The sequence below is a fragment of the Lathamus discolor genome, chromosome W (assembly GCF_037157495.1).
Source record: "Lathamus discolor isolate bLatDis1 chromosome W, bLatDis1.hap1, whole genome shotgun sequence".
Taxonomy (NCBI): domain Eukaryota; kingdom Metazoa; phylum Chordata; class Aves; order Psittaciformes; family Psittacidae; genus Lathamus; species Lathamus discolor.
Genome location: NC_088908.1, coordinates 34,130,578 through 34,157,443, shown reverse-complemented (window position 1 = coordinate 34,157,443; position 26,866 = coordinate 34,130,578). Strand labels below are relative to the sequence as shown.

General features: G+C 44.8%; 1 protein-coding gene across 14 annotated transcripts in view; it reads right to left on the bottom strand.

Annotated features, from left to right (window-relative positions):
- Positions 1-26,866, bottom strand: part of LOC136004218 (ceramide transfer protein-like) — a 121,507-nt gene that overhangs the window by 38,430 nt on the left and 56,211 nt on the right. For 4 of the 14 annotated variants that reach the window (XM_065660518.1, XM_065660519.1, XM_065660515.1 and 1 more), the window contains 5 exons: positions 24,255-24,387; positions 24,077-24,147; positions 22,607-22,735; positions 20,902-21,031; positions 3,689-3,825 (listed from right to left, as the gene is read on the bottom strand). In XM_065660518.1, the coding sequence (XP_065516590.1) occupies positions 3,698-3,825; positions 20,902-21,031; positions 22,607-22,735; positions 24,077-24,147; positions 24,255-24,387 (591 nt within the window). In that variant the 3' untranslated portion in view covers positions 3,689-3,697. Of the gene's footprint in view, positions 1-3,688; positions 3,826-5,463; positions 5,629-5,649; positions 5,736-10,962; positions 11,606-20,330; positions 20,415-20,901; positions 21,032-22,606; positions 22,736-24,076; positions 24,148-24,254; positions 24,388-26,866 lie in introns of those variants that run through there. The other 10 variants (XR_010608293.1, XR_010608290.1, XR_010608294.1 and 7 more) reach the window with 10 other exon arrangements.

Below are 26,866 nucleotides of genomic sequence, written 5' to 3'. Positions count from 1 at the left end.
TCAAGATAGTTGGTTAGCATTCAAGGACCGCTTCTTCCAAGCTCAGGATCGGAGCGTCCCAATGAGTAGGAAATCAAGTAAGGGATCTAGGAGACCGGCGTGGTTAAACAAGGAGCTGCTGGGCAAACTCAAGTGGAAAAGGAGAATCTATGGATTATGTAAGGAGGGGCTGGCCGCTTGGGAGGAATATAGGACAGTTGTTAGAGGATGTAGGGAGGCAATTAGGACAGCTAAGGCCTCCTTGGAACTCAATCTTGCTAGTCGGGTTAAAGACAATAGAAAGGGCTTCTTCAAATACATAGCAAATAAAACTAACACAAGAGGCAATATAGGCCCACTGCTGAACGAAGTGGGTACCCTGGAGACAGAGGATATAAAGAAGGCAGAGGTGCTGAATGCCTTCTTTGCCTCTGTCTTTACTCCTGCAGAATCTCCCCGAGGGCCCCGGATTTCTATAGCCCCAGAAGGAGTCAGGACAAAGGAGGAGTTTGCTTTGGTAGATGAGGATTGGGTTAGGGATCAGCTATGCAATCTGGACATCTGTAAATCGATGGGTCTGGATGGAATGCACCCACGGGTGCTGAGGGAGCTGGCGGAGGTCATTGCTAGGCCACTCTCCATCATCTTTGGTAAGTCGTGGGAAACGGGAGAGCTGCCTGAGGATTGGCGGATGGCAAAGGTCACACCAATCTATAAGAAGGGCAAGAAGGAGGACCCGGGTAATTATAGACCGGTCAGCCTTACCTCCATCCCTGGAAAGGTGATGGAACAACTTATTCTTGACTCCATCACTAGGCATATCAAGGATGAGGGGGTCATTAAGAACAGCCAACATGGTTTTATGAGGGGGAAGTCATGTATGACCAACCTTATAGCCTTCTATGAGGAAGTGACTAGGTGGAGGGATGATGGTAGAGCGGTAGATGTAGTTTTTCTTGATTTCAGTAAGGCATTTGATACTGTCTCCCACAGCATCCTCATAGATAAGCAAAGGAAGTGTGGGCTTGATGATCAAGTAGTGAGGTGGATCGAGAACTGTTTGAAAGGAAGAAGGCAGAGAGTTGTGGTCAATGGCGCAGAATCTAGCTGGAGGTCTGTGACTAGTGGAGTTCCTCAGGGGTCGGTGCTGGGACCGGTGCTGTTTAATATTTTCATCAATGACCTGGATGAGGGAACTGAGTGCACCATCAGCAAGTTTGCTGATGACACAAAACTGGGAGGAGTGGCTGACACACCAGAAGGCTGTGCTGCAATTCAGTGAAACCTGGACAGGCTGGAGAGTTGGGCAGGGAGAAACTTGATGAAATTTAACAAGGGCAAGTGTAGAGTCTTGCATCTGGGGAAGAACAACTCCATGTACCAGTACAGGTTGGGGGTTGACCTGCTGGAAAGTAGCGAAGAGGAAAGGGACCTGGGGGTCCTGGTGGATAGGAGGATGACCATGAGCCAGCAATGTGCTCTTGCGGCCAAGAAGGCAAATGGCATCTTGGGGTGCATTAGAAAGGGAGTGGTTAGTAGGTCAAGAGAGGTTCTCCTCCCCCTCTACTCAGCCTTGGTGAGGCCGCATCTGGAATTTTGCGTCCAGTTCTGGGCCCCTCTGTTCAAGAAGGACAGGGAATTGCTTGAAGGAGTCCAGCGCAGAGCCACAAAGATGATTAGGGGAGTGGAACATCTCCCTTATGAGGAGAGGCTGAGGGAGCTGGGTCTCTTTAGCTTGGAGAAGAGGAGACTGAGAGGTGACCTCATCAATGTTTACAAATATGTAAAGGGTAGGTGTCAGGATGATGGAGCTAGGCTTTTTTCAGTGATATCCAGTGATAGGACAAGGGGCAATGGGTGTAAACTGGAGCATAAGAAGTTCCACGTTAACATCAGGAAGAACTTCTTTACTGTAAGAGTGACAGAGCACTGGAACAGGTTGCCCAGGGGGGTTGTGGAGTCTCCTACACTGGAGATATTCAAGGCCCGCCTGGACAAGTTCCTGTGTGATGTACTGTAGGTTACCCTGCTCTTGTGGGGGGGTTGGACTAGATGATCTTTTGAGGTCCCTTCCAACCCTTGGGATTCTGTGATTCTGTGAATTGGCCGGGAGGCACTGACTGATGCTTGGGGACAGGCTGGGCATCAGTCAGCAGGTGGTGAGCAATTGTACTGTGTGTCTGCTGTAGTGTGTGCTCAGCTGATAACCCAGACCCACGCAGCCGCTCGCTCACTCACGCCCTTCCTCCCCCTACTCCAGGAGGGATGGGGAGGAGAATGAAAAGAATGTAACTCCCATGCGTTGAGATAAGAACAGTCCACTAAATAAGGTATAACACAAAACTACTACTGCTACCAACAATAATAATAATGAAAAGGAAAATAACAAATGAAGAGAATACAAACGCTTACCACCGCCAACCGATACACAGCCCGACCCAAGCAGTGATCTAGCCCTTCTGGGTAACTGCCCCCAGTTTATATACTGGGCATGATGTGCTGTGGTATGGAATACCCCTTTGGCTAGCTTGGGTCAGGTGTCCTGTCTCTGCTTCCTCCCAGCTTCCCCTCCTCCCTGGCAGAGCATGAGACGCAGAAAGTCTGTCATGGTTTAAACAAAGTCACACAGCTTGTTCACTCACTCCCCCCCTTTTTTCCCTCCCTCTACTCCTGGACGGATGGGGAGGAGAATTGAAAAGAATGCAACTCCCATGGGTTGAGATAAGAACAGTTTAGTAACTAAGGTATAACACAAATCACTACTGCTACCACCAATAATAACAATGATAAGGGAAATAACAAGGGAAGAGAATACAACACCTCACCACCAGCCAACCGATAACTCGCCCCACCCCACCCAACCAAGCACCGACTGATACCTCGTCCAACCCTGCAGTGAACTAGCCCTTCTAGGTAACTCTCCGTTACATCCTGGGCATGACGTGCTGTGGTATGGAATACCTCTTTGGCTAGTTTGGGTCAGGTGTCCTGTCTCTGCTTCCTCCCGGCCTCCCCTCCTCCCTGGCAGAGCATGAGGCTCAAAAAGTCCCTGGTCAGACCAAACATTTGTGTTATCAACTCTGTTCTCAGGCCAAAAGTCAAAACACAGCACTGCACCAGCTACTAAGAAGGAGAAAAATGACTACTACTGCTGAACCCAGGACAAAGTCCTTGGTCAGAGTAAACATTACTTAGCAACAACTAAAAACATCATTGTTATCAGTGTTATTCCCAGGCTGAAAGTCAAAAACACAGCACTGCACCAGCTACTAAGAAGGAGAAAAATGACTGCTACTGCTGAACCCAGGACAGTGTCACTTGTGCTTTCTGAATTTTTATTTCTCCTTTTTTTGTTGTTCCCTACTATTATAATTTTTATTGTTGTTATTTCTATTATTATTAATATTATTATATTTATTTTTATTTCAATCTTTAAACTCTTCTTATCTTACCTCATGGGTTTTATCTTTTTCCAATTCTCCTCCCCATTCCACCCAGCAGGGAGAAGAGGGAGTGAGCGAATGGCTGCATGGTACTTAGTTGCTGGCTCAGGTTAAAGCATGACGACATGAATGTTTTAAAGAGTAAACTGCATATACAGATTAAAACTAAGCACTGAATTCAAGCCAAGCATAAGACAGTTTTAGATCGCATAGTTCTGATTGGCCTTAAATATTTACAGTGAATGAAAAATTAAAAAAAAGTATACCTGCTAATACTAGAATAAAATAGGCTTTCCTGCCGTTTTCTCATGCACATATGATGTAAAACGCTTTAAGAACTTTGGATATTCTCGTTTTGCCACTGTCCGTAACACCGATGCTGGTGCCCATCCTCCTGGGTTCACTAGAAGTAGACAGGAAGCCAGACATTGAAATACAACAAATCTGCTAAAAACTAGAAAATAAAATATAATGCTGTATTCCTGCAACTTATTCTCAAGTAACAGGAAAGGATAATTATCAGAATTTATGTCCTTACATCATTCATTGCAGCACTTTCACCTCTTAATAGAACCATATAATGGTTTGGGTTGGAAGTGATCTTAAGGATCACCTAGTTCCAACCCCCCTGCCACAGGCAGGGACACCTTCCACTAGACCAGGTTGCTCCAAGACCCATCCAACCTGGTCTTGAACACTTCCAGGGATGGGGCAGCCACACCTCTGGGCAACCTGTGCCAGCACCTCACCTCTCTCACAGTAAAGAATTTCTTCCTAACATCTAATCTAAATCTACCCTCTTTCAGTTTAAAGCCATTGCCCCTTGTCCTGTCACTACATGCCCTTGTAAAAAGTCCTTCTCCAACATTCCTGTAGGCCCCTCTTTTAGGTATTGGAAAGCTGCTCTAAGGTCTCCCTGAAGAATTCTTTCCTCCAGGCTGAACAAGTCCAACTCTCCCAGCCTTTCTTCATAGGAGAGGGGCTCCAGCACCCTGATCATCTTCATGTCCCTCCTCTGGACTTGCTCTAACAGGCCTTATGCTGGGAGCCTCCTTCTTATGTTGGGGGCCCCAGAGCTGAATGCAGTACTCTGGAGGGGGGTCTCATAACAGCTGAGTAGAGGGGGAGTATCACCATCCTTCTGATACAGCCTAGCATATGGCTGGCTTTCTGGGCTGCGAGCGCACACTACAGACTCATGGTGAGCTTGTCGTCAACCAACACCCCCAAGCCTTTCTCTACAGGACTGCTATCAATCCAGTCTCTGACCAGCCTGTAGCTGTGCTTGGGATTGCCTTGACCCAGGTGCAGGACCTTGCACTTGGCCTTGTTGAACTTTATGAGGTTTGCACTGGCCCACCTCTCAAGCCTGTCAAGGTCCATCTGGATCCCATCCCTTCCCTCCAGAATGTCGACATCACCACACAGCCTGGTGTCATCAGCAAACCTGCTGAGGGTGCATTCAAGTCCATGTTGCTGATCTGTTGAACGGCACCAGTCTCAATACTGACCCCGGAGGAACACCAGTTGTCACTGATCTCCACTTGGACATCGAGCTGTTGACCACAAGTCTTTGTGTGTGATCATCCAGCCAATTCCTTATCCATCGAGTGGTCTGTCCATCAAACCCATTTCTCTCCAGTTTAGAGAAAAGGATGTTGTGCTGGACACTGTCAAATGCCTTGCACAAGTCCAGGTAGATGTCAGTCCCTCTTCCATTATCCACCAACTCCATAGTCCCATCATAGAAGGCCACCAAATTTGTCAGACAGGATTTGCCCTTAGTGAAGCCATGATGGCTGTCACCCATCACCTGCTTATTTTCCATGTGCTTTAGCATAGTTTCCAGGAGGATCTGCTCCAAGATCTTGCCAGGGCACTGAGGTGAAACTGCCTGGCCTGTAGCTCCCTGCATTTTCCTTTTTCTATTTTAAAAAATGGGGGTTATATTTCCCTTTTCCAGTCAGCAGGAACTTCACCTGACTGAAACAACTTCTCAAATATGATAGATAATAGCTTAGCAACAATATCCACCAGTTACCTCAAGACCCGTAGATGCATCTCATCAGGTCCCATGGATTTGTGCACGTTCAGGTTCCTAAGATGATCTCAAAATTTATGTTCTCCTACAACAGGCAGTTCTTCATCCTCCCAATCCCTGACTTTGCCTTCTTCGACTTGGACAAAGTGGCTGGAGCTCTTGCTGCTGAAGACCGAAGCAAAAAACCCATTGAGTACCTTGGCTTTCTCCATGTCCAGGTGACCAGTTCTCCAGTTTCCTTCCAGAGAGTTCCCACATTTTCCCTTGTCTTCCTTTAATAGAATCATAGAACAGTTAGGGTTGGAAAGGACCCTAAGATCATCTAGTTCCAACCCCCCTGCTGTGTCAAGGGACACCTCACACTAAACCATTTCACCCAAGGACTCCATCCAACTCGGCCTTGAACACCGCCAGGGATGGAGCATTCACAACTTCCTTGGGCAACCTATTCCAGTGCCTCACCACCCTCACAGTAAAGAACTTCTTCCTTATATCTAAACTAAACTTCAACTGTTTAAGCTTGAACCTACCACCCCTTGTCCTATTCCTACAGTCCCTAATGAAGAGGCCCTCCCCAGCATCCTTGTAGGCCCCATTCAGATACTGGAAGGCTGCTATGAGGTCTCCACACAGCCTTCTCTTCTCCAGGCTGAACAGCACCAACTTTCTCAGCCGGTCTTCACACAGGAGGTGCTTCAGGCCCCTTATCGCCCTCGTGGCCCTCCTCTAGACCTGCTCCAACAGCTCCATGTTCTTTTTATGTTGAGGACACCAGAACTGTGCACGGTACTCCAAGTGAGGTCTCATGAGAGCAGCGTAGAGGGGCAGGATCACCTCCTTCGACCTGCTGGTCACACTCCTTTTGATGCAGCCCAGGATACGGTTGGCTTTCTGGGATGCGAGCGCACACTGCTGGCTCATGTTCATTTTCTCATCGACCAGCACCCCCAAGTCCTTCTCTGCAGGGCCGCTCTGAATCTCTTCTCTGCCCAACCTGTAGCTGTGCCTGGGATTGCTCCGACCCAGGTGTAGGACCTTGCACTTGGCTTGGTTGAACTTCATGAGGTTGGCACTGGCCCACCTCACAAGCGTGTCAAGGTCCCTCTGGATGGCATTCCTTCCCTCCAGCGTGTCAACCAAACCATGTAACTTAGTGTCGTCAGCAAACTTGCTGAGGATGCATTCAATCCCACTGTCCATGTCACCGACAAAGATGTTGAACAAGACCGGTCCCAACACAGATCCCTGAGGGACACCACTTGTTACTGGTCTCCAGCTGGACAGTGAGCCATTGACCACAACTCTTTGCGTGCAGCCATCCAAACAGTTCTTTGTCCACAGAGTGGTCCATCTATCAAATTGATGTCTCTCCAATTCAGAGACAAGGAAGATGTGGGACAATGTCAAACACTTTTCAGAAGTCCAGGTAGAAGACGTCAACTGCTCTACCCCTGTCTGTCAGTTCTGATTCGGAGAAAACTCCAGGAACAAACTTGCCAACAAAGTTTTCAAGCTGACAAGCAGGTATTCTTTATTGCGGCGCCGGGAGACACGGGGGATAGCTCCTCCTAACGTGTGTCTCTCTGTTGCTCCACAAGCTGTCCTTATATAGTCCCTGGGCATACATACATTACGTCATTCTCCAGAAAGTTCCCCGCATGCGTACAGAATTGTGGTGGTGGTCTCTGAGGGTCATTTACTTCTTCCAACAATCTTCATCACTTCTGGCAGCCTTTGGAGCACGCGCAGTAGATGCTCATACCAGTTTAATTGGTTCGTTAGCACCAGAGACATAATAATCCTCCTATCCTCCTACTTATCAGTTAGTTTAACTGTAGCCCATCCTGGACACCTGCCATTCCCAGATACTCCTTATCCCTGTGTCCTGTTCTTCTAGCCTGTTTTTCTTAAAACTCTGTCAACTATAACAATTTATCTTGTACAAGAATGCTCAGGGTGTTCTCTAGCTGCACTCTATTTTTTTTTCTATGTATCATGCACTTTAGTAATTTTCCATTGCTACTGTTACAAAGCCATCAAACTTAACATTACTTAAAACTGATTCTAAAGGTTTACATATTCCATTTTGTGATTTTCTGTCCCCCTTGTTTCAAATCCCCCCTTTTTCTGTCCTTTTGCAAATTCTTTTGCAACATTTTATATATTACCATTACCATCAAAAGTCTTTTGAAATAATTTCCCGTTTCTACTTGGCGCTTAATTTCACTCCTTTTCCAGTCTTCATAATTTATCATAGCATTTACAACACCAGAGAGAACATTGTATCATACCACAAGTAATCAATATTAAAATAATTAACACCAATATACCTGCAACCAGTTGCCTCAACCAGGAGAGATCAGGTAACCATGAAGTTAACCTTTTCCATATTTTTTTTTTTCAAAACCCCAGGAGATGTCATCCATGGCCATTTCATGAAATATCTTAGTTTGTTTCCAAATTTCCTCCAGATCTGTTTCAATTCTGCCACTTTGGTCTATATAGGAGCAACAGCTTTCACTGATTATGGAACAAACCCCTCCTTGTGATGCCAATAACATGTCTAGTGCCATTCGGTTTTGTAATACCACCTTAGATAGGCTTGTTATCTCTCGTTCTGCCTGGATTATATCAATGTTTTTATTTTCCATTTCCTCTATGGTTCCTGAGATATTTATAAATTATAATTTACTTATTCCCAAAGATGGAATTAGCCCTCTTACAAAACTATGAAATGCAGTGTGCTGTTCAGTAATAGGGTTAAACCCTTGCTTAATCTGTTTAGCAAAATTGGGTATTACAGCACCTAAGGTGCATGCCCCCTTCTAGTTGGGGGCTAGAGTCTTATAAGCATTTTCTCCACATAACCAATACCATCCTTTCCCTTTAGGAATGGGCCACCACTGAACTACGATACCATCTATGTTAATAGTGTGATTGCAATTTGAATGGTGACCTACATCTGTGGCATATAAACAAGCATGATCTCCTACCCTGGTTCCCAGTGTAATACATCTTTGTGCACAGGTGTAATATTTATTACCTGCATTAAGATTAACTATTCCAAATTTTAACCTTTCCTTCCAATACAGATTGCTAGTGTTCACCCACAAATTTGTCCATGAGACAGTGTTAGGAATTGGAACTCCAATTAATGGGAGATCCAGGCTTTCTCCTGATTTAGGCAACTGTGCACACACCCAACAGTCACTACGATTGAAAACCTTAGTGACATTCTGCACTAATTTCAGGTATAAGTTCTGGTCCCAAGCTTGTGCTCCAGTTATCATGAGAGTCCAAATTATGAGATTTCATACGCAAGGGTCCTGAAGGTTTGACCTGCCATGTCTTCTCTGGCTCTGGTGCTTTCTTTATTCTTGAGTAATGTATCCAAGCAGGTTGTTCCTTTATCTTCACTGCTGTAAAGGTGGCCAGTAATCTCTGGTACGGTCCGCTCCACTTCTCCTGTAGAGGATCTCCATAAAAATTCTTAACATAAACCCAGTCTCCAGATCTGAAAGGGTGAATCGGATAATCCAGACCTCTTGCTCTTGTCCCTACTGTTCTCTTATTTATCTCCTCCAACTGTTTTCCCAGATGGATCAGAAACTGTCGGAGATAGCCTTCCCCCACTTCCTGAAGACTTTCTCCTTTAAACTGGGACTGATATGGTCTTCCATACAAAATCTCAAATGGGCTAACCTCTTCTTTTGACCAAGGTTTAGTTCGAATTCTTAATAGAGCCAGTGGTAAGGCTTGGTACCAATATAAATTTGTTTCCTGACATATTTTACTAATCTGTTTAATCAGATGGTTCATCTTTTCTACTTGCCCACTGGCCTGAGGCCTGTATGGAACACGTAGTTGACAATCAATTTCAAATTTTTTCCTAATTTCTTGTGACAATTTTGCACTAAAGTGTTAACCTCGGTCTGAAGAAATTGCCTCTGGTACTCCAAAATGAGGTATGATCTTGTTAAATAATATTTTAATCACTTGCCTTGCATTATTTATCCTACAAGGGAATGCTTCTGGCCAGCCTGAAAAAGTATCCTTTAACACCAACAAATATCGATAACCTCCTTTTCTTGATAATTCAGAAAAATCTGTTTGCCACTGCTGTCCCAGATAACTTCCTCTCACAATTGTCCCAATTTCATTTCTATTTTCAGTTTTAGGATTATTCTTAAGACATAGCTGACATTGTTTTGTCACTAATTGAACTATAGTATATAGATTTCTTCCTACAATTTGTTTAAGTATTTATACAAAGAGTTACTATCACAATGAGTTTTATTATGTTCCTCCTGAACTAACTTCCAGAGTTGGTTATAGGGGGTTACAATTCTCCCATCAGGTATCTGAACCCCACCTTCTTTATTTTCCTGTCCTTTTAGATCTTGAATCAATTTTCTATCCTCTTTTGAATACCTAGGTTTAGATTTCTCAATTGTTAGTTTGCCATCAGGGATTAAGGACATGATTTTAGATTGTTCAGCTGCTCGTTTGGCTTCAAAATCGGCCAAATTATTTCCAATTTCCTGATCACAGTCACCTTGATGTCCTTTACAGTACATAATAGCTACTACGTCAGGTAGCTGAACAGCTTCTAGTAATTGTAGAATTTCTGTAGCATGTTTTATCTGTTTCCCTTGCGTGTTCAAAAGTCCTTGCTCTTTCCAGATAGCACCATGTGCATGGACCACATCAAATGTGTATTTAGACCTTTTATCTTCAGCCAATTCCAGGGATCTTGTTAATGTTATTATTTCTGCCTTCTGGGCAGAGGTGTTTGAGGGTAAAGGTTTAGCTTCTATTACCTGTGAAGTGGTGGTAACGGCATATCCTGCCTTTCATTCACCTGCTTTCGTTCATGAAGCTACTACCTCAGTAAACCAAGAATCAGCGCCTTCCAGAGATTTTTCTTTCAAGTCTGGTCGGCTCTAATACACAGTCTCTATGGTGGCCAAGCAGTTGTGTGTTAGTAGTTCTGTCAGTTGTTCCTGCAAAAAGGATGCTGGATTCACAACATTAGTGACCACAATTTCTATATCATCCCGTTCCACAAGGGTGGCCTGGTATTTTAAAAACCGTGAAGGAGATAACCAGTGGGCTCCTTTCTGTTCCAGGACTGCTGATACCACATGGGACACTAGCACAGTAATCTTCTGTCCCAAGGTGAATTTGCGAGCATCTTCAATATTCATGACAACCGCCGCCACAGCCCTTAGGCATCCAGGCCATCCTTTGCTCGCTTCAGCCAGCTTTTTGAAAAATATGCCACTGCCTTTCTGTATGGTCCTAGTTTCTGAGCAAGGACCCCCAAAGCTATTCTCTGTTCTTCATGGGAATATAGCCTAAAGGATTTAGTCACATCCGGAAGTCACAGAGCTGCAGCTCTCATTAGCTCTGTTTTTAAATTTTTAAAAGCCCCTCTGCTGTATCAGTCCGTTTTAAAGAGGGAGGGTTTCCTTTCAACAGTTCATATAGTGGTCTTACCAGAACACCATAATCATGGATCCAAAGTCTGCACACATCTGGTCATTCCCAGGAATGCCCGGAGCTCCTTGGCGGTCAACGTTCATGGAGTCTGACAAATGGCTTCTTTTCTAGCAGCTCCAAGTTCTGTCTGTCCTCCTGCTATTTCATATCCTAGGTAGGAAACTCAGGTTTGGATTAGTTGGACCTTTCATTTGGATACCCAATAACCATTCAGTCCCAGAAAATTTAATAATTCCACTGTCCAACCTGAGTTGCTGAGGTGAGTAGCTTGAGAGAGGACGCCTGCAACACCGGAGCGGAGAGGGGAGAGATCAGCGTCCAGGAGCCTCACCTCAGAGCGACAAGAGCCACTGAGGAGGGAGCCTCAAGTCCACAACAGGACTTGCCCAGGACTCGGAAGCTCAGCTCCCGCGAGGGGCTGACTCACAGGGGGCGGAGCCAGGAGGAGTGGCACCAGCTGGGAGTGGCTAAAAAACCTTCCCAGGGAGCGCGGCGACCAGGAGCGCGGCGAACAGAGCCGGCAAACAGAGAGCGTCGAGGCAGAGGGTCGAGGCAGTTTGCGCGGCAGTTCGCGCGGGCAGGCGAGCGGGCAGGGGAGCGGGCAGGGAAGCGTTCCATCCGCCTCATCGAGAGGACTCGCCTGGAGTACAGGAGGGGGAAGGAGTGCTGAGGGACGTAGACGGATTGATTGACCAGATAGATCATGGTTACAACACGATCGAAAGCTGTAGTGAGTACTAATGTGGGTATCCAGACTGAGCCTTCCTGCAGACATGCAGCTGTGCAGGTCTCTGGCTGCAGCGAATGCCTGAGCCTGGCACTTGTATTGGAGGGAGCCAGTGACACTGCTTGTGTTCGCTGTGAGCAAATAAATGACCTGCTCAGGCAGGTGGCTGAACTGAGGGAGGAGGTAGAAAGGTTGAGAGCCATTAGAGAGTGTGAAAGTGAAATAGATTGGTGGAACCACACCCTAAGGCAAGGGCAGAGGGAAGTGGTTCAACAAGATATGGATCCCCTTCCCTCCTACCATCAGACAGAAGGAGAGAGCTTAATGGACAAGGATGGATGGAGGGAGGTTCCTCCTCGGAGAGGTAAGCGAAAACCCTCACAATCCCTTCCTCCCTCCCAGTTGCCCTTGAATAACAGGTACGAGGTCTTGGAAATTCAGGGCCAGGTGAATGGAGATGGTGAGGCAAATCTATCTAGTGAGTCACCCAGGGCTAGTCACTCACCCACATACCTCAGAACTTCCCCAACCAAGAAGAAAAGAAGAGTAATTGTGGTGGGTGACTCCCTTCTGAGGGGAACAGAAGGGCCCATTTGTCGACCGGATCCACCCCACAGGGAGGTCTGCTGCCTGCCTGGGGCTCGGATTAGAGATGTTAAAAAGAAGCTCTCTGAACTGGTGCAGCCGTCTGACTACTACCCACTGCTGGTTTTTCAGGTTGGCAGTGACGAAATTATTACGAGGAACGTAAGGGCGATGAAGACAGACTACAGGGCCCTGGGACGGCTGGTTAAAGGGTCTGGAGCGCAAGTGGTGTTTGCCTCCGTACCTGTTGCAAGCGAGGGTGAAGGGATATATAAGAAGACTCTGCAGGTTAATGTATGGCTACGTGACTGGTGCCAAAGGCAGGGGTTTGGGTTTTTCAGTCACGGGCTGCTGTATGGGACACCTGGTTTGCTGGTGACAGGCGGGATACACCAGTCCCAGAGAAGAAAAAGGGTTTTGGGGCAGGAGTTAGCAGGGCTTATTGACAGGGCTTTAAACTAGTTATGAAGGGGGGAGGGGATTTAACTGGGCCTGTTGGGGACGAGCCCAAGAGGAACATGCTAGGGATTGAAGGATGGCGGGCTAAGGAGGACTATCAATCTCTTGTTTCACTTGTGGGAAAGGATAGCTTTTTAGACCCTGTCCCGCAGGGGAAAAAGGGTACTAGGACTGGCTCCCTGAAATGCCTGTACACCAATGCACGCAGCATGGGGAATAAACAGGAGGAGTTAGAAGTCTGTGTGCGGGCTAAAGGTTATGATCTAGTGGCGATTACAGAGACATGGTGGGACAGTTCACATGACTGGAATGTGGTCATGGATGGCTATGTCCTTTTTAGGAAAGATAGGTCAGCGAAGCGAGGTGGTGGAGTGGCTCTTTACGTGAGAGAGCAACTAGAATGTATTGAGTTCTGTCCGGGGTCGGATGAGGAGCAAGTGGAATGTCTGTGGGTACGAATCAAGGGGCTGACTGGCACGGGTGATACAGTTGTGGGGGTCTATTACAGACCTCCTGATCAGGACGAAGGAGTTGATGAGGCTTTCTACAGGCAACTGGAAGTAGCCTTGCGACTACATGCCTTAGTCGTCGTGGGGGACTTTAATTACCCCGATATTTGCTGGAAGACTCACACAGCCAGTCATTCACAGTCTAGGAGGTTCCTCGAGTGCATTGATGATAATTTCTTAATGCAAATGGTGGACGTACCAACTAGGGGAGCAGCGCTGCTAGATTTAGTACTCGCCAACAAGGAGGGTTTGGTCGAAGTGGTGACGGTCAATGGCAGCCTTGGCTGCAGTGACCATGAGATGGTGGAGTTTAGGATCCTGTGTGGGAGGAATAGAATACCTAGCAAAGCCACAGTTCTGGATTTCCGAAGGGCCAACTTTGGCCTCTTCAGTCAACTGCTAAGGGAAGTCTCATGGGAAAGTGTACTAGGCGGTAAAGGGGCTCAAGATAGTTGGTTAGCATTCAAGGACCGCTTCTTCCAAGCTCAGGATCGGAGCGTCCCAATAAGTAGGAAGTCAAGTAAGGGATCTAGGAGACCGGCGTGGTTAAACAAGGAGCTGCTGGGCAAACTCAAGTGGAAAAGGAGAATCTATGGATTATGGAAGGAGGGGCTGGCCGCTTGGGAGGAATATAGGACAGTTGTTAGAGGATGTAGGGAGGCAATTAGGACAGCTAAGGCCTCCTTGGAACTCAATCTTGCTAGTCGGGTTAAAGACAATAGAAAGGGCTTCTTCAAATACATAGCAAATAAAACTAACACAAGAGGCAATATAGGCCCACTGCTGAACGAAGTGGGTACCCTGGAGACAGAGGATATAAAGAAGGCAGAGGTGCTGAATGCCTTCTTTGCCTCTGTCTTTACTCCTGCAGAATCTCCCCGAGGGCCCCGGATTTCTATAGCCCCAGAAGGAGTCAGGACAAAGGAGGAGTTTGCTTTGGTAGATGAGGATTGGGTTAGGGATCAGCTATGCAATCTGGACATCTGTAAATCGATGGGTCCGGATGGAATGCACCCACGGGTGCTGAGGGAGCTGGCGGAGGTCATTGCTAGGCCACTTTCCATCATCTTTGGAAAGTCGTGGGAAACGGGCGAGGTGCCTGAGGATTGGCGGATGGCAAAGGTCACACCAATCTATAAGAAGGGCAAGAAGGAGGACCCGGGTAATTATAGACCGGTCAGCCTTACCTCCATCCCTGGAAAGGTGATGGAACAACTTATTCTTGACTCCATCACTAGGCATATCAAGGATGAGGGGGTCATTAAGAACAGCCAACATGGTTTTATGAGGGGGAAGTCATGTATGACCAACCTTATAGCCTTCTATGAGGAAGTGACTAGGTGGAGGGATGATGGTAGAGCGGTAGATGTAGTTTTTCTTGATTTCAGTAAGGCATTTGATACTGTCTCCCACAGCATCCTCATAGATAAGCTAAGGAAGTGTGGGCTTGACGATCAAGTAGTGAGGTGGATCGAGAACTGGTTGAAAGGAAGAAGGCAGAGAGTTGTGGTCAATGGCGCAGAATCTAGCTGGAGGTCTGTGACTAGTGGAGTTCCTCAGGGGTCGGTGCTGGGACCGGTGCTGTTTAATATTTTCATCAATGACCTGGATGAGGGAACTGAGTGCACCCTCAGCAAGTTTGCTGATGACACAAAACTGGGAGGAGTGGCTGACACACCAGAGGACTGTGCTGCCATTCAGCGAGACCTGGACAGGCTGGAGAGTTGGGCGGGGAGAAACTTGATGAAATTTAACAAGGGCAAGTGTAGAGTCTTGCATCTGGGGAAGAACAACCCCATGTACCAGTACAGGTTGGGGGTTGACCTGCTGGAAAGTAGTGAACGGGAAAGGGACCTGGGGGTCCTGGTGGATAGGAGGATGACCATGAGCCAGCAATGTGCTCTTGTGGCCAAGAAGGCAAATGGCATCTTAGGGTGCATTAGAAAGGGAGTGGTTAGTAGGTCAAGAGAGGTTCTCCTCCCCCTCTACTCAGCCTTGGTGAGGCCGCATCTGGAATATTGCGTCCAGTTCTGGGCCCCTCAATTCAAGAAGGACAGGGAATTGCTTGAAGGAGTCCAGCGCAGAGCCACAAAGATGATTAAGGGAGTGGAACATCTCCCTTATGAGGAGAGGCTGAGGGAGCTGGGTCTCTTTAGCTTGGAGAAGAGGAGACTGAGGGGTGACCTCATCAATGTTTACAAATATGTAAAGGGTAGGTGTCAGGATGATGGAGCTAGGCTTTTTTCAGTGATATCCAGTGATAGGACAAGGGGCAATGGGTGTAAACTGGAGCATAGGAAGTTCCACGTTAACATCAGGAAGAACTTCTTTACTGTAAGAGTGACAGAGCACTGGAACAGGTTGCCCAGGGGGGTTGTGGAGTCTCCTACACTGGAGATATTCAAGGCCCGCCTGGACAAGTTCCTGTGTGATGTACTGTAGGTTACCCTGCTCTTGCGGGGGGGTTGGACCAGATGATCTTTTGAGGTCCCTTCCAACCCTTGGGATTCTGTCCACTGGATACATTCTGCCTTTGTTTCTGTAGCAATTAATAGGTCATCCACATATTGTAACAGAGTCCCATCGGAGTAGGTGGCTTCCATGATTCTAGTTCTCATGCTAGCCGATTTCCAAAAATTGCTGGACTGTTTTAAACTCTTTAGGTAATACTGTCCAAGTTAATTGAGTTTCCCTTCCTATGTCAGGATTTTCCCATTCAAAAGCAAATAACTTTGGCTTTCTTTGGCCAATGGTAAGCAAAAGAAAGCATCCTTTAAATCCAGGACGGCAAACCATTTTTGATTATTCTTCTATTTAGTCAATAAGTCCTACAAATTAGCTACTACTGGACGAATATCCTCTGCTGTTTTGTTGATTGCCCTGAGATCTTGAACCAATCTGCAACTTTTCCCATCATATTCCTTTACTGTCCAGATAGGAGTGTTATATTCCAATTCACATTCAATTAATAATCTATATTTTAAAATTTATCAGTGATTATTGATTCCCTTTGATCTTCTAATTTTAAGGGATATTGTTTTATTCTAGTTGAGCAAGCCCCCCCCCCCTTTTTTATTTACACTTTTAGAGGCAAAGCATTTTTCGCCTTACCTGGAACTTCAGATGCCCATACTCCTAGATATACCTGATTGAGGTTTTCTTCTATTTCAGGGAGGTCCTCCTGTTTGCTTTTCTGCTGAATTACAGATAAACTCAAAACTGCAATTAATTGATTATTTTTAAATCTAAATTCCATTTTGCCTTCTTTAAATGTTGCTTCTTGCCCTAATAAACATTTTAGAGAATTTGGCATGCATAAAAATTTATGCATTCCTATTTGTTTTCCCAATTTGTATTTTAAAGGTTTCAGAAAGAATGCCTCTCTTCTTTTTTTTTCTTCTTGGTGGCCAGTAGCTCCCACATCTGTAACGAATTCTTTTCTCTCTGATTTAATACCAAATAACTTGCTCCTGTAATCACTAAAATTCCACTTTATTTCCTCTAGTCCCTAGTTTTAATTTAACCAGTGGATCTGGTAGGGTAGATTCCCCAGGTCCCCGTCAGCCTAGTTGCAATTCAGTCACCGGAGCCACCCCATGACACTGCCCCTCCCCCCAGGGCAGTCTCACTTCCAACGTCCAAACTCCCCATAGCACGCACACCGATCCGCTTCCACAGAAGAAGAGCCCACTCCCCCACCTCTGCCCAACATTCCTCCTCCCAGGCTCAAACACAGGAGCTGCTCGAGCTCCCCTCCTTTCCCCCTTGGTTTTCCCTTTTTTTTTTATCTCACAGTTGCTCACCCTGCTCTGCAGGGGCTGCAGATGCCTGCCTCTGCAACAGCACTTCTGGTTTAACCCTTTCTTAACTCTGAATGGGAATCTGCCGCTTTTTGCCAGTGACAGCAATCTCTTCCTCCTTATCAATATCAGATAGGACAGGTGCAGAGGGTGCTCCTCTCAGAGGTACCTGTGACACATAATTTTCTAACCTATCTTCCTGATTACTGTTTTTTAACTTTAAACATCTTTCCCCAATATCACAGGCTGAACAGCACCTCTCCATCTTAACTTTCAGTTTTTCCCTGTCCTTTTCCAAAGCGAAAATTAAGGGATCTGGCAGAGCTATATTAATTCTGCATTCAGTCTCTCACTCCACGTGGTTTCTTAAAGTGAAAAACATATCTGCATACATTACTTCATCCCATTTTCCTTGCCACCTCAAAACAACATTAATTGTAACAATGTATTATAGTTCAGAGTTCCATTTTTAGGCCATTTTTCCTGATCTTCCAAAATATACAAAGGCCACCATCGGTTACAATATTTTACCAATGTTTTCTTATTTACCGAGCCCCCAGGAGACTCTCCAAGTTACTTCCAGTGTGCCAAAATGCACCCTTAAAAGACTCTTTTTCAAGATTTCTTCACTCTGCTGATCTTCCATTATCAATATCACATTCACACATACACATGGGATCCCACAGACACACTCCACACAGTTACAACACTTGAGACAGAGACTAAAATTCTATCAGACAACAGTTAATAACACAGTTATAGCATCCTGTCACCAATACCAAATCACACGACCAAAATCCTTAATGTAACAAGCCACAAAATAAATCAAATACCAACCAGATCCAAAACCATTTCCACAAGACACCCCCTTGCGTCTTGTAGGACCCAAACCACAAGATGCCCCCTGCTTCTTGTGGGTGTATACCAAATGGACGCTAGCAGCCGGGTATACGCCTTTACCTACAAGATTTCCTATCTCGATTTACGGAAGGCTTCCAAACCTTGCGTACACTTACCAAACCAACCCAATTACCAATGCAGTCTTTATGCAAGATGCCCCCTGCGCCTTACAGACCATAGAAAAGAAAAGAATACCTTTTATGAAGATGGTCCTTGTCTGCTCCTGCAGTGATCCGAATGAGTCAAGGGGTCCCTCCGGGAAAAATTCCCGAGGGCCCTAGGGAGCCCTGTCCTCAGCGGGTCCTGCAGCTGAGCAGAGAGGGTCCCACCTGGGTCGCCAGATTGATTCAGAGAAAACCCCAGGAACAAACTTGCCAACAAAGTTTTCAAGCTGACAAGCAGGTATTCTTTATTGCGGCGCCGGGAGACACGGGGGATAGCTCCTCCTAACATGTGTCTCCCTGTTGCTCCACAAGCTGTCCTTATATAGTCCCTGGGCATACATACATTACGTCATTCTCCAGAAAGTTCCCCGCATGCGTACAGAATTGTGGTGGTGGTCTCTGAGGGTCATTTACTTCTTCCAACAATCTTCATCACTTCTGGCAGCTTTTGGAGCACGCGCAGTAGATGCTCATACCAGTTTAATTGGTTCGTTAGCACCGGAGACATAATCCTCCTATCCTCCTACTTATCAGTTAGTTTAACTGTAGCCCATCCTGGACACCTGCCATTCCCAGATACTCCTTATCCCTGTGTCCTGTTCTTCTAGCCTGTTTTTCTTAAAACTCTGTCAACTATAACAATTTATCTTGTACAAGAATGCTCAGGGTGTTCTCTAGCTGCACTCTATTTTTTTTTCTATGTATCATGCACTTTAGTAATTTTCCATTGCTACTGTTACAAAGCCATCACACTTAACATTACTTAAAACTAATTCTAAAGGTTTACATATTCCATTTTGTGATTTTCTGTCCCCCTTGTTTCAGTTCTGTAACTCCATCATAGAAGGCCACCAAATTGGTCAGGCAGGATTTCCCCTTAGTGAAGCCATGCTGGCTGTCACCAATCATCTCATTGTTTTTCATGTGCCTTAGCATGCCTTCCAGGAAAATCTCTTCCAAGATTTTGCGAAGAGTCTCACCTCTGGGAGAGGTGAGAATGACTGGTCTCTAGTTCCCTGGGTCTTCCATTTTCCCGTTCTTGAAAATGGGGGTTATATTTCCCTTTTTTCAGTCATTGGGAACTTCACCTGACTGCCATGATTTTTCAAATATGATGGACAGCGGCTTAGCAACTTCTTTCGCCCATTCCTTCAGGACCCACGGATGGATTTCATCAGGTCCCATGGACTTGTGCACATTCAGTTTGTTAAGATGGTCTCGAACCAGATCCTCTCCTACAGTGGCCTAAAGTCTTCGTTCTCTCAGTCCCTGCATTTGCTTTCCATGTTTTGGGTGGTGTGGCCAGAGCATTTGCCAGTGAAGACTGAGGCAAAGAAGTCATTAAGAAACACAGCCGTCTCCAAATCCAGGGTGCATACCTATAGAAGCCCTTCCTGTTATCTTTCACATCCCTTGCCAGATTTAATCCTAACTGGGCCTTAACTTTCCTGACCTGGTCCCTAGCTTCCTGGTCAATGTCCCTGTATTCTTCCCAGGCTGCCTGTCTTCGCTTCCACCTTTTATAATTTTCTTTTTTCCCCTCTTAGTTTCCTCAGCAACTCCTTATTCAGCCATGGAGGTCTCCTGGCCCTCCTGCCACACTTCCTTCTAGCTTGGACACTACACTCCTGATCTTAGAACAGGTGATCCTTGAATATCAACCAACAGCCCTGGGCCCCTCAGCCTTCTAGAGCTTTATCCCATGGAACCTTAATGAGCAGGTTCCTGAAGAGGCCAAAGTCTGCTCTCTTGAAGACGAGGGCAGTGAGCTTGCCGCGTGCCCTTCTCACTGTCCTAAGGATCTCAAACTCGACCATCTCATGATTGCTACAGCCAAGGTTGCCTTGGAGCACCACATTCCCAACCAGCCCCTCCCTGTTGGTGAGCAAGAGGTCAAGCATGGCACCTCTCCTTGTCAGCTCCTCTTTTACTTGCAATTATCCGCAAAGGATCTATAGAAGCTTTTCTTGTTGCCCTTAACTTCCCTGGCCATACTTATTTCTTTCAGGGCTTTAGCTTTCCTAACCTGATACCTGGCTGTTCAGATAGTTTCTCTGTATTCTTCCCAGGCTACCTGTCATTGTTTCTGCCCTCTGTAGGTTTCCTTTTTGTGCTGGAGTTTGTCCAGGAGCTCCTTCTTCATCCACGTTGAACAATGCATTCTTGCCTGACTTCTTTCTTGTCAGGATGCATCTCTCCTGAGCTTGGAGGAGAAGATCCTTGAATATTAAGCAGCTTTCCTGGGCCCCTCTTCCTTTCAGGGCTTTACACTCATATTCGAATTCAGTCCAGTTTTATGATGTCACTATTTAGGTAACATTAAACATGATGCATTGTGTTTGGGGAATGACCAAAAGAAAGATGATACTTTTCAAATAATTCCACAAAACAATGGAAAAAGAGACTCAAGTTATTTCTTATTTCAAAGAAAATAGAAGTCAGTCTTAACTTTTCAATAACTGCTTCATTTGCCTGTGGAATTGCTACATAGCAATGTCTTTGTTACAAATTATTTCTAAAGCACTTCAAACAAAATTTTAACTGATTCTAAAGCATACTTAAATTCAGAGGCCAAGTACTTTGCTGAAAACCTGCCACTTCCCATATAATCACAGTTCAGAATCTGTCAATGAAAAATTTTTTTTTAAATAATTGGTAAACATCTAAACAGGAAACAAAGCAGCTTACCCCACAGTTTAACATCATATAGTAGTATTTGTATTTTTTGCCAGTATTCAACTCCTCAGAATTAGCATATATAATGAATGTCATACTGAAAATTTTAGACTTACCATTAGCTACATATGTAATCTTGCATAGGATATTGTCCCTGCTTATTTCCTTTTTCCCCTCTGGTGGGCTTACTAAGGTCTGACAAATCATAGCAATATTTATTTTGGCACGGACACAGCGACTGTTCAGCTGCCAAAAAAAAAAAAAAAAGGAAACATTTGTAAACTTCAAACTCAGTTTATTTCAATATAGTTGACTACTAACATTTTAATTTAGCACAAAGTCTAAGATACTCCAAAAGTTGTGTTTCGCAGATCTTGCTTTCCAGCATTACATGGATGTAATATGAATGCGAATGAAATGAAGGGCACATGGTGAATAGGGAAAGGCTTACTGAACTTCCCGAATCTCAGGTTTCTGCTTGCTAAATACAGTGAATTATTTCAAATATTGTGACAAGTAAGGAAAAATCAAAAGAATAAGGCATTAGCATTTACAAATATCAGTTGGTAAGTTTTTCCTTGTAAGCAAGCAATGGCATATCAATCAGCACAGAAACACTCCAAAGAAAAAACAATCATTGCTACTATGACAGAAACAAGGCAGAACTGTGTAAGCTGAAATTTTAACAGATTCCATACCTATAATTATACAAGCCTATTCCTCTATAAAATCATATAATCATAGAATGGTTAGGGCTGGAAAGGACCTTAAGATCATCTAGTTCCAAACCCCCTGCCATGGGCAGGGACACCTCACATTAGACCATGCCACCCAAGACTCCATCTAACCTGGCCTTGAACACCGCCAGGGATGGAGCATTCACAACTTCCCTGGGCAACCTATTGCAGTGCCTCACCACCCTAACAGGAAAGAATTTCTTCCTTATATCCAACCTAAACTTCCCCTGTTTAAGTTTTAACCCGTTACCCCTTGTCCTGTCACTACAGTCATCATAGAATCATAGAATAGTTAGGGTTGGAAAGGACCTCAAGATCATCTAGTTCCAACCCCCCTGCCATGGGCAGGGACACCACACACTAAACCATCCCACACAAGGCTTCATCCAACCTGGCCTTGAACACTGCCAGGGATGGAGCACTCACAACCTCCCTGGGCAACCGATTCCAGTGTTTCACCACCCTAAGAGGAAAGAATTTCCTCCTTATATCCAATCTAAACTTCCCCCGTTTAAGTTTTAACCCGTTACCCCTTGTCCTGTCACTACAGTCCCTAACAAAGAGACCCTCCCCACCAATCCTATAGGCCCCCTTCAGATACTGGAAGGCTGCTATGAGGTCTCCACACAGCCTTCTCTTTTCCAGGCTGAACAGCCCCAACTTTCTCAGCCTGTCTTCATACGGGAGGTGCTCCAGTCCCCTGATCATCCTCGTGGCCCTCCTCTGGACTTGCTCCAGCAGCTCCATGTCCCTCTTATGTTGAGGACACCTATCTGACAGTACTGAAGACTTATTGATTTGATTCCATACCAAGTAGCCTCAATTCTTTAATTATTTTTCATATCTCCATAAATTTTGCTTCTATTTTTCTGCAACACCTTCAATCTGCCAGCTGCTGAGATAAGGTAAGAAAGCTTTTGGCTCAAAATGGCTTCATCAGGTCACTGTATTACCTGGTTTAAACAAACTGTATTTTTGCATACTTCCCCCCCCCCTCCCCCCCCCAGTACTGATAGACCATCACCACATAATAGAAAATTGGTATCTTAAAAGCAGAACTTGACAGAATGAAAATAACACTTACAGGAGCACTGTCATGTTCCACAGAGAAATTGCACACAATCCACGTTTCAGGATCATTTTCATTGAATGCTGGTATCCTTCTGATGGCAGACAAATACAGCACATCCCTTTGAGTAGCTGGCCACACCCTCTGCAGAGAAATACCTGAATATAAGCTTTTCCAGTTTTGCAAATTAAGTACTTACTGTCCTTAGATAAAGGAAACAAACAAACAAGGCAAAACAGGTCAGTCATGTCATTTAAGTAAAGAAGTTTCTTTGAGTTAGCAATTTCATGCAATTTCCAAAATTAAAACAGAACATAGGTGTTGTACAGATGTTTATCAGGTTATATGTCTATGCTTAATTAAAAAAAAAAATAAAGCAAAATTTTAAGACCTTTGAAAGGCAGGGAGCCAAGCTGCTACTTTTTTAGTAGACACCCAGGAAGAGGCATTTCCCCTCCTGTTCTCTCAACCTCAGGTTTATATTTCAGTTAGTACTTGTAAGTTACAAACTGAACTACTGGTTAAGTATAAATAGATGCATCTACACTTATTTATGTCTCCATAAATATGGAGAGAGACAGAAAAAGAAAGAAAGACATATTTATAACAAATATTATTTCAAGAAACTTCTAGTTTAGTGAAACAGATATGGTAAACTGGTATTATTTAAGAGAAAGTTTCAGAAGCAAAGTGTCTGATAAAATAAAGCAAAACTACACAGAAGCCATTTTCCTGACACTCAATAGGGGAAAAAGTCTAACTTTTACCACAACACTATACAGTTCATACAAATGCCTTATTTAAAAATTGGAATCTTCTGTTAAGGCAGCTTTAAGTTAACTACATCATTAGGAAAATCATAAGAAACCCAAAATATTTGTTTTAACATTTGAGTATTTGAGTATACTAACACTTGGAATCATGCAAGATTAAGGGTGAATTTGTTCACTCCATTCCCAGGGTTTTTTTTAACCTGTTAGGTTACAGTTATTGGGTTGATAGGAATATTTTAGTAAAGCTACATCAGAACTGGTTGGGGTGAAAAACCATAATGAAGTTTAAAGAACAAATGTTGTACCAGCAATTATACCACATTATAATGCAAATGCATATGTCAACTAATCGTGCTCAACAATAGCCTGCATTACTGTAACAAAACACAGTGGTATTGGTTTTGTCCTTGTAGTCAGTGTCAATTTATTGCTTTAGTTTGCTTTAGATGACCCTTGCTTGCTGGCAGTGATAGATGAAAAAAAATAGCTCATTTGTTATTACAAGCCCTATCAGACACATACACATCCAATTATGCTATCAAGCCAAGTTTTAAAAATTGAAAAAGTTGCAGTTTAACAGAGAACCTGTTCTGAACTGCTGTTTTGAAAAGTATTTTAACTTGTTAAGATGTTAAAGTATTTCAGAATAGATTAGAATGCATATGACCCAGGCTGTCTAACTAAGGTGTGTATACAGGAGAAGTGTTATTACCTTATGCATCTGGTAAATGATGATTGCATCATCAGCTAAATTTTCCACAACATGGAAATTTTCAATTGTTGCTAAAAGAGGGGGGGAAATCCATCAGTAAACAAGCACAGACATCAGGTCACTGTTATAAACAATATGCCTGCTGATAAAAATAAAAGCTTAAGAACAGATTCCTTACTTTCCCAGTCGTTACGAACATCAACATTCCAGAAATAGTGGCAAACTTCATGCCCTGTTACCCCTTTAACAGCATGTGTTGCTTTCAAAGGATCTAAAACTATTCCATGTTCTTCCACCTCTCTTCGGTACACCTATGGCCAAATACAAAGAAAGAAATGCAGAACAATACCTGACAAAACAGTTAGAATAGAATCATAGAATCATAGAACAGGGTTGGAAAGAAGTTTAAGATCAACCCCACTGCCATGGTGAGGGACACCTCACACTAAACGATTTCACCCAAGACTCCATCCAACTTGGCCTTGAACACCGCCAGGGATGGAGCATTCACAACTTCCTTGGGCAACCTATTCCAGTGCCTCACCACCCTCACAGTAAAGAACTTCTTCCTTATATCTAAACTAAACTTCCCCTGTTTAAGCTTGAACCTACCACCCCTTGTCCTATTCCTACAGTCCCTAATGAAGAGTCCCTCCCTAGCATCCTTGTAGGCCCCATTCAGATACTGGAAGGCTGCTATGAGGTGTCCATGCAGCCTTCTCTTCTCCAGGCTGAACAGCACCAGCTTTCTCAGCCTGCCTTCACATAGGAGGTGCTTCAGGCCCCTTATCACACTTGTGGCCTCCTCTGGACTCGCTCCAACAGCTCCATGTCCTTTTTATGTTGAGGACACCAGAACTGTGCACGGTACTCCAAGTGAGGTCTCATGAGAGCAGAGTAGAGGGGCAGGATTCCCTTCTTCGAACCTGCTGGTCACGCTCCTTTTGATGCAGCCCAGGATACTCATGATCGCTACAGCCAAGGTTGCCTTGGAGCACCACATTCCCAACCAGCCCCTCCCTGTTGGTGAGCACGAGGTCAAGCATGGCACCTCTCCTTGTCAGCTCCTCTGTTACTTGAAAGAGGAAGTTGTCTTCCACAGAATTGAGGAACCTTCTGGGATGGTTAGGCTGGGCCATACCATCCTTCCAACATATATCAAGGTCATTGAAGTCCCCCATGAGGACAAGGGCCTGAGAGCATGAGGCTGTTCCTTTCTGTCTATAGAGCTCTTCATCCACAGAATCTTCTTGATCAGGTTGTCTGTAACATGTCCCCACATTTATGTCCCCCGTAGCTGTTATCACTTTGACCGTGACCCACATACTCTCTCTTAACTGATCCGCTGTCCCCAGATAGAGTTCCGTACTCTCCAGCCTATCACTGACATAAAACACTAGTCATAGGAGTCATCCCACCATGTTTCTGTGATGGCTGTGATGTCATATCCCCATAGCCATGCACACATCTCTAATTCCTCTTGTTTATTCTCCACACTATGGGCATTTTTATAGAGGCATCTGAGCTGAGCTCCAAATGAAGCCTCATTGGCTGGAGCAGCTGAAATATCTCTGAATTGCTCCAAGCATTTATTACAGGTACTGGCAACTGACTGGGATTCTTGGGATGGATTAATGCCCCCTTCCCCCAACATATAGAATCATAGAATAGTTAGGGTTGGAAAGGACCTTAAGATCATCTAGTTCCAGCCTCCCTGCCATGGGCAGGGACACCTCACACTAAACCAAGGCTCTGTCCAACCTGGCCTTGAACACTGACAGGGATGGAGCATTCACAACTTCCTTGGGCAACCCATTCCAGTGCCTCACCACCCTTACAGTAAAGAACTTCCTCCTTATATCCTTACATCTAGTTTAAAGCTGCCTTGACCAGCCTGGCAAGTCTCCTACCAAAGCAGCTCTTCCCCTTCTTTGTCAGAACAGCTCACCAGCCTCCAGTAGACCTGGCCTCCCAAATTGAGTCCCATGTTCTAAATAACCAAACCCCTGACCATGGCACCACCGTTCTAACCATTTATTAACCTGCCAAATCCTCCTGGTCTTTTCAATATCCTCCCCTCTGACCTGGAGTATTGAAAAAACTATCATCTGATCTCCAGAGCCCCTAACCACCTCTCCCAGGGCTCTGTAGTCTTTCTTGATGTTCTCCAGGCTACTGCTGTATTTATCACTAAGCACCCACAAAAAGTGGTTAATAGTCAGCGGGACTTACTAGACCAGGCAGCCTCTCAGCAACATTCTTGATCTGAGCCCCTGGTAGGCAACACACCTCTCTCGAAACTGTGACCTTGAAAGTAGAGTCACCTACTACTATGACTCGCCGCTTTTTCCTGGAGGCACTAGTACTGATCCTCTTTACTGATGCGTGTTTTAACTGTTTAAAGTTTCTTCAGCTTTCATAAAAACTTACCTAGAATACTAACACATTAATAATTTGTCATGTCAGCGTTCTCTGGTAACTACGAATGCAGATGTTCTTGCATGGCACTTCACATTAAAATACCAGTATTATGAGTCTCTACTCAAAAAATTAAGCTACCTTATTTATCACTATGCACGAGAATGCATACAAGCACAGTGGAATAGCCAACAATAACTTACTGCCATATAACATTTTCATACATTGAATTTACACACCATTTTGATACCAAGTTTTAAGTAGGAGAAAATGAGAAAGGAATCTGAATAGACAAAGCTATTGCAAGATTTGCATGAGATTTTGCATGAAAAAAATATATTAGAAGCTGCAGCTCTTGTGGACTCTAGTCCT